We start from the raw sequence: 7,607 nt of genomic DNA on the forward strand, positions 1-7,607 counted from the left end.
CGCTCTTCCTTCTGCCTGGAACAACGCTTTCTTCCACCTTCAAGATGCAGAGCAGAAGTCATCCCCTCCACAGTCTTAATTGATTCCTCCCCCTTTTCCTCCTCGGACTTCTTGCTGCATCTCTTAAGAGTGTAACTGATCCGCCTTGTGTTACGCTTACTTGTGTCCGTGCCATATACCACTGTGAGCTCTCAGACGGCTGGACCCACACTGGTTCATTTGTGTATGCCCCATGGTGTCTAGGGCGGGGCCTTTGACAGTGAATGAACATATTAATATGTGGTGAACAATCAACAATTGATCATCTGCCTCTTAGGGAAATTGGGGAGCGGGGAGGAAGAAGACAAACAGAGAGGCAGCAGTTTCTTCTTCGTTTCAGAAATTAACCCTCGCTCTTAGCGTCACCTTTTCCAGCAACCTCCAGTCCTGGCTCAGAAAGTAGGCCGGGACAGGGCAGCTGTGGGAAGGAGCGCAAGGAAGCATGTGGATTTTCCACCATCGTTCGTCTCTTCTTTTCTCTAAGACTTTTCCTGCGAATGCCTCTGAGCTTACTGCTTCCCAACTGCCTCCCCCACTTGTTGAATTCTTTCTGCATAGAAATTCACAAACAGATAGACCAGGATGTTGCCAGGGAAAGCTCTGGTCCCCCTTTCCCTTTCAGTTAAGAGTTGCCATTTCTGCCACTTGTACTCTGAGGGGACATTTTTGTTGCTGTGGTGTTGAGAGGAAGTGGCAGGCTAAAAAGGGAGTGTTTGTCTTTTTAGAGCTGAGGCCTGAGGCTTGTCATTTTAAATGTCTGTGCTAAAATCTTGGGTCATATTCTCACTGGATACCATGTGTCCAGTCTTACAAAAGCTGTAAGTAACTCAATTCCCTGAACATATCTTATGTGTGAATTTGCAGAATTTTATTGCATATTAGCAACCGTTGACTCTTGAGTCAGTATTTAGCCAGCTCTGTATCTACGTAGTTCTCTCCTTACCCTTCCAGTTGTCCGTGTTCCTTATGACACACCTGTGTTCAGTTACATCCCCCACTTACTTAGAAGTTAAAATTCTACCAACCTCAGTCTCCTTGCATCTTATTTCCCAGAGGTGGGGAAAGAATCTTCTGAGTGGCTCATGGTAGGATCCGCAAATGTGACTTCTCTCCTCTTCTTTCTGGCGTCTGGCTGCACATGTGTGCACATAGACATCGCAGCTTTTACTTCTGGGACTCACATTATTTTTGTGGTTTTTTTCTGATTTCCCCTGTATCATTTACAGACACAGCTGTTTCCCTTCACACAGCTCTAGGTTGTAGGTTCATCGTGTTCCTCCTGTTTTGACAGCACATCTAGTGGGCGACCCACGATCAGAGCACATCTTGATGGGAACTTGAGACCCGGGCTAATGAAGGAAGTGAGGCTCAGAGCTCACAAATCATCAACTAATTGCAACAGTTTCTCAGTAAATAGAAGGAGTCCTTAAAGTTGAGTTTAGTTTAAACATAGCCTTAGGATGTCTGAGCTTTTCTTCACCTTCCCTCCTGTGATCTCTACACAGGGACTTACCGAGTGCCCTCAAGAAGGTGCACCGTCCAGAGAAAGAGGCTGCTGCGGACAAAGGTGGGGGTGAAGGGGACGACGAGGAAGAGAGTGAGGAGGACTGGGAAGAGGTAGAAGGTAAAGTGTCTTCATCTGTTCTCAGAATTGTTTGATCCTGTTTTTCTGTTTGATTCTGTTTGGAGTCATGTCACTACAATCCTGTCCTTTTCTTTTGAAACTAATAAAGACAAAGTTGCAGTAGGGGACTTGCTTTTGATGTAAGGAAAAAGTCATGACCAGGATAGCAAAGAACGTTGTATATTCTCTTCCTCTGGTGGTGCTCCATGGAGGGGATCATGAGATAGAGCAGCCACAATAAAGAGAACCCGGGCTTTACGGGTGCTCATACCTGGCTCAGCGGCCAGCTTTGCCACTTGTGCAGCTGGGTGAGTGAGTAACTCCAGCTGTCCGAGCTGAGTTTTTCCACTGGTGACAGTTGGTAGACATCGAACACTTACTGTGAGCTGGGCACAGTCTAGGCTCCAGGGTTGTTGTGGGAAAATGTGATGGGCCTGGTGCCTCACATACTCACAATACATAGCCCCTAGCGTGACTTTTCTTTCCCAGCTTTTTATTTTGAAAGCGTTCAAACCTACAAAGAAACTGGACATGTAGTCCATACACTGTTCACCTAGACTCACTAACTGTACCATTGTGCCGTTTGAATGTACCAGCAGCATCTTTCCTTCTGTTAAGTCTGCATTGTGGAACCACGTGAAAGAAAGTCGCAGACATCCTGACTCTCCACTTGTAAATGCTTCAGCATGCATTTCCTAAGAGTAAGACATTCTCCTGCATGATGAAATACCATTATCATACCTAAATTAAGTCCCTAATTGTTATAAAACTATCCTTTATAACTGTTTTTTCCTTTCTTTTTTTTTTTTTTTTTTTTTGCTTTTCATAGCACTGGGTTTTTGTTTTGTTTTGGTGGAGTCCTGGCCTCTTGTTTTGTAGAATGTCTCATATTGTGGTTTGTGATGGTGGTAAACTTGTTTGAATGCCCCCTGGATTTCTTATAAACTGTAAGGTGAGTCCAAAGACTTAGTTATATATAGATTAAACATTTTTTGGCAGGAACACTTCAGAGCTTTGTATTTCACAGTGCATCCATTAAGAGGCATCTAATGTCAGGTTGTACCACTACCGATGCTAAGTTTGACCGTGTCTGTGGTACTGCCTGATTGTGCCAATGTAAAGGTACATTTTCCTTTTGTAATTTACCATCTCTAGTGGGACTCTGATTCTTTGTGAATATCCTGTTCCCCAGTCACTTTCTACGTAATGGTTTTAGCAAGCGTCAATGATCTTGACTGAATCAAGGATTATTATATTGAGCACTGCAAATATTTTGATTCTGTCATCTCATGTATATTTATTAGCTGACTTTGATCTGTAAAGAAGAGCTCTGCCTTTTAAGAATTGTATTTATTTATTTTGGGTGTCACTGTGGACTTAAAAATTCAAATATGTTATCAGTTATCATCATTACACTTTTTGATCTTTGGATTGTCCCACATTTGGCGAGCAGGAGCCCCTTTGAGCTAGCTACCCTACAGAGTCCTTTTGACATGGCTTCATTAGTTTCTGAGAATGTTTTTGTTCTTTGGCACAATAAGATGTTCCAGGATCTCTCTATACTCTCCTTGCTGCACACCTGGAATTGGCCTTTTTTCTCTCTAAGAAGCCCTGGTTCATTTTAGTAGGAACAGGTACATGGAAACCAAGGTCTTGGCACTGGGTATTGTCATTGCCAGTGGGGTGTCATTGCTTCTAGGCCCAGAGCTGCTTTGAAAGGAACTTTGCAAATGAAGTTCACAGTTCAGCAAATTTAATTTATTTCAGCAGTGTAACGGAGAAAGAGATGAAGATGCATGCCTTGCCGTGTATTCAGTACAAGTTTACAGTTGAATCGGGAAGTCATGCCTCTCTACAAAGCAAATTTTTGTGAGCGTTACCATAGTGATACAGAGAATAGGAAATTGCTCCCTAAGTCTCTACTAAAACAGACACAGATGAGCATTAGCTCCATGATACCAGGGGTCTGTATCTAATTCACCTCACTATCTCTGTGCCTAAGGTTCTTCCTCTGAGGGCTGTTTCTCTGGGTTCTTGTGCAGGTTAATGAGACAATTAGATTGTAAGAGCACAGGGCCTGGCATTTCCTAGGAACTCAGAGCATGGTCTCTCCGGTTTCCTACCTCACACCCATTCCTCACTTGCTCCATCTCAGCAGAACCTCAATTTTGTTTGGTACAGTATCTATTATAACGATAATTATTATTATTGATTTTAAAAATTACTGTTTATAGAAGTTAGTGAGCCCGTGCCGGGTGACGTGGGGGAAAGCGCAGCCTTCTCTACATCCGCTCTGCCCGTGAAGCCCGTGGAGATAGAAATTGAAACACCGGAGCAGGTGAAGGCAAGAGAAAGAAGGTACGATTAAGCACTTGCTTCTAGTTTCTGTCACGTATCGTCACCGGCAGCTGCTCCTCAATGAAAAACACATAGGAGACCCGGGCTGAGTGTCAGAGCTGTCAGGAGCGTTAGGTGAGAGAGCCCTGGGCTCACCTTTAGGACTGAAGGAGACACCTTTGTGTCCTGGCTAGGGCAGGAAGTGTGCCAGGGGCTCTGCAGGTTGCCCGTCTTCTTACTCCGTCTTTAGGACAGTGTGTGAATGAGGAGCCGGAGACTCAGAGAGGTTAAGTAACATTTCTGCTGTGAGTGGATGCACCACGATCTGCGTCCCTCAGGCTGACCCGGCATTGCTGTTCGTCTCCCCACGTCACTGCAGGGCCTGTGGCAGTGCCCGCCGCGGCTGGGGGCCCCCACTCCTCTCCAGGGTCCCCAGGCCCTCGGCAGCCCCTGGCGGCCCAGCCATATGGAGTGCGTCTCCTGGTAGTTAATTGGTTCCTGAGGCCCCCGTGTGATGGACACGTTATTAGGCCTGAAGGAGGGAGCCAATAGCAGTCCGGAAGCCTCAGGTTTTCCTCAGGATGCTTGGGCCACAGACATGAGAGACTTTACAGCAGAGCAGCATCGCACAAACGAGCGTGTGCTAACTTGACGTAAGGCAGTGTGTGCTGAGGAGCCGGTCAGTCCCAGGGTCGGGACAGTCAGAGGGTTCGTCCTGGAGGGCGGGCCCTGAAGCATGCTTGGATGGCGGGCGGGCACAGGTCGAGCGCAGGTCGAGCAAGGGGAGGGAATGTCCTGGGCCCGGGCTCGCGGGTAAGGAGGAGTGGGAACAGCCAGCCTGCAGGTCTGCTGAGTAGCACAGCCTCAGTCATTGCAGCTGAAAGGTGTTGACGGGAGAGTGGGGTCAGCCTTCACCCTTCATCCTCCGAGTTTTCAGTGTGCATTGCAGTGAGAAGATCAAAACAGAGCTTGAGACACATCTTCGGAGGATGATGAAACGTTTCAATAAGGAAGTCCGTGAGGACACACACAAGGTACGGCAGGGAAGGAGGAGGGTGGTACGCAGGGGAACTGGGCTTCCCATCAGCCCCGCCGCTGCGCTTCCACTCACTGTCTGACCTGGTGAGTTTCTGACTCGCTGTGGAGCTGGGGTGATAACAGTGTCTGCCGGGGGGATGGGCGTGAGGAGTAAGCAGACAGCAGGTGTAAAGCGCGTAGCTCAGCGCTGGGCGGGCAGCAGGGGCTGCTGATACCAGGCATTCTCCTCCCATGCCTTCTCTCAGCTGCTTAATAACGTTGGTTCTGATCTCAGCTAAAGCTGCTGTGGCTTCTGGCTTCAGCTGGTACTTCCTGAACATACACCAGGGCCTTAGCAAGGTGCTTGGCATTGTGGGGAGAGAGACTTGTATGAAGCTTGTTTCCTACCATTCAGGAGTTGCTGATCTCACACAGGAACAGGAAAGACATCAAAACAGGGAGACTCGAGACATAGAACAAGGAAAGAGATCAGTGTGGGCCTCAGTAGCCAAGGAAGGCCTCATTTAGGAGAGAGGATGGGGCGGGTCAGGAGGAAGGATGGCACAGGGAGACGCAGAAAGTCCGAGTGGTGGCCGGGCTGGTGGGACAGCCAGGGGGCCTGCATCTAGGAGGCAGCATGCGCTGGAGGCCCATGGAGAGTGAGGCAAGGGCAGACGTTGGTTTTCCTCGGACCGGCAGCAGGCAGCTAGGGAGAGTGTAGTGATGCGCAGGGTGCAAGGGGTACTGCCTTGCAGCAGCTGCAGAAGCCGAGAGGTGCAAGGAGCACAGAGTCAGGGTGGAGAGACGAGGGGAGAGCTGGCGTGGCGCCCTCACAGGCCTGGGCGCCGAGCCGGGTGGCTGGGTTTCTTTTACCCCTTGGTGTTGGAGGTGAAAGAAAGGCGAGGATGACTATGAGTCCAAGATGTGAAGCTTAAGTGAGGGGAGAAGGGCGGAGCATGGGCTGCAGCAGGCCGGCTGTAGGCAGGAAGAAGGGGGGCTGCCTTGAGGGGAAATGATGCAAAGCTGAGTGGGAGGAGGAGCAGACAGCCGCGTGGTCGTTTCCGGAGGCTGGGGAAGGCTGGGGTGGCGCGCAGGCATGGGGACACGTGTGGGTCTGCGGCGGAGGCATTACACACACCGGGGTGGGGTTGAGGTGCACACGGCCTGTCCCATCCCAGCTGCGACAGCGGCTCTCCCCCATTCCGTTTCCTCCTGATCTTTCTGGAGCAAACACCAGACTTTGTAACATTTCATCCACAAATCCTTCAGGCTGTATCAGTGCCTCTAAAAGATGAGACCTCTTGAGAAAAAGGAAGTTTGTATTTTGCAGCTTTGAGATGTGATTGTTTCTTTGAGGGAAGGAGTACCTAGAGAGAAGAGGGGTTGAAAGACAGAGTCTTGAGAGACGGCAGTGTTCGTATTTTTACTTTTCTTGCATGTAGAAATGACAACAAATATTTGCTGTCCGCAAAACGTCTTTGAATTTGGCAGCAAAAATCCCACTGGTTTTCAGCCTTCGCTTTTCCCTCTCCCCAGGTTCACCTTCTGTGTCTGCTGGCAAATGGCTTCTATCGAAATAGCATCTGCAACCAGCCAGATCTGCGTGCCATCGGCCTCTCCATCATCCCAACTCGCTTTACCAAAGTGCCACCTCAAGACGTGGACGTCAGCTACCTGTCAAACCTGGCGAAATGGTAGGGCCCTCTGGCCTGTCCTGCAGAGCATAGTGTAGGATTTGTGTCTCAGACGCTGGGCGCAGGTCAGTTCCACAGACCCGCCTTGAGGGGCTGGGAAGGCTCCCCAGGGGGAGGGTGTGAGTTGGGTCTTCAGGAGTCGGCCAGACAGGCTGGGAAGAGGGGCACTGGCAGGCGGGGCTCCCAGGACAGCCCGCTCTGTGTTTTGGCTGTGGAAGAACAGAGTTCCTCTTGGCCCTGACCTCTGACGCAAAGGAATGCCTGATTTCTCTCCAGGTTCATTGGGACATTTACAGTTAATGCAGACCTTTCAACCAATGAGCAGGATGGCCTGCAGACGACGCTGGAGAGAAGGTTTGCTATTTACTCTGCGAGAGACAGTGAAGAGTTGGTCCACGTGAGTGACTCCTGGCAGCACTGTTTTCATTAGGTCTGTTAGCTGGGGAATATGGCAGTCATGTGCCACATACCATTCCAGCTGTTTTACGTATATTTCCTTGCTCAGTTCTCATAAAATAAAAACAGGTACTGAAGCTCAGAGAGGCTAAATCACTTTCTTAGGGTCGTTCAGTTGGTAAGCATTGGAGACAGGATTGGGCCCATGCGCGAGTTGAAAGCTGCCCTCTCTCCTGTCTCTTACTTGGTGTCCTGGTGTATTAAAGCACTTGATTTTTGGTCAGCTGCCCTCGAATTGTTTACAGTATTCAAAAATCATGTTTAAAAGTCCCAAGGAAATGTTTTTTCAAATTGGCTGCTGAAATCATTAAGAAAGTGTTTCCTTACCTTCTAAGCTGGGTGATGATGCTGGCAGGTGGCCGTGCAGTGAGTAGGGTTCTGTCCAGAAGGAGTCGTGGCGAGGAGTTTGTGTGTAGACAGGCTTTGTCTCCCGCTGAAAA

General features: G+C 49.0%; 1 protein-coding gene across 1 annotated transcript in view; it reads left to right on the forward strand.

Annotated features, from left to right (window-relative positions):
- Positions 1-7,607, forward strand: part of XPC (XPC complex subunit, DNA damage recognition and repair factor) — a 35,471-nt gene that overhangs the window by 7,618 nt on the left and 20,246 nt on the right. Inside the window, exons 3-7 of the mRNA XM_007449151.1 lie at positions 1,545-1,663; positions 3,898-4,021; positions 4,950-5,034; positions 6,554-6,711; positions 6,988-7,108. Coding sequence (XP_007449213.1) covers positions 1,545-1,663; positions 3,898-4,021; positions 4,950-5,034; positions 6,554-6,711; positions 6,988-7,108 — 607 coding nt within the window. The remainder of the gene's footprint in view (positions 1-1,544; positions 1,664-3,897; positions 4,022-4,949; positions 5,035-6,553; positions 6,712-6,987; positions 7,109-7,607) is intronic.

This window comes from Lipotes vexillifer, unplaced genomic scaffold (genome assembly GCF_000442215.2).
Source record: "Lipotes vexillifer unplaced genomic scaffold, Lipotes_vexillifer_v1.1 scaffold2653, whole genome shotgun sequence".
In the NCBI taxonomy this organism is placed as follows: Eukaryota; Metazoa; Chordata; class Mammalia; order Artiodactyla; family Lipotidae; genus Lipotes; species Lipotes vexillifer.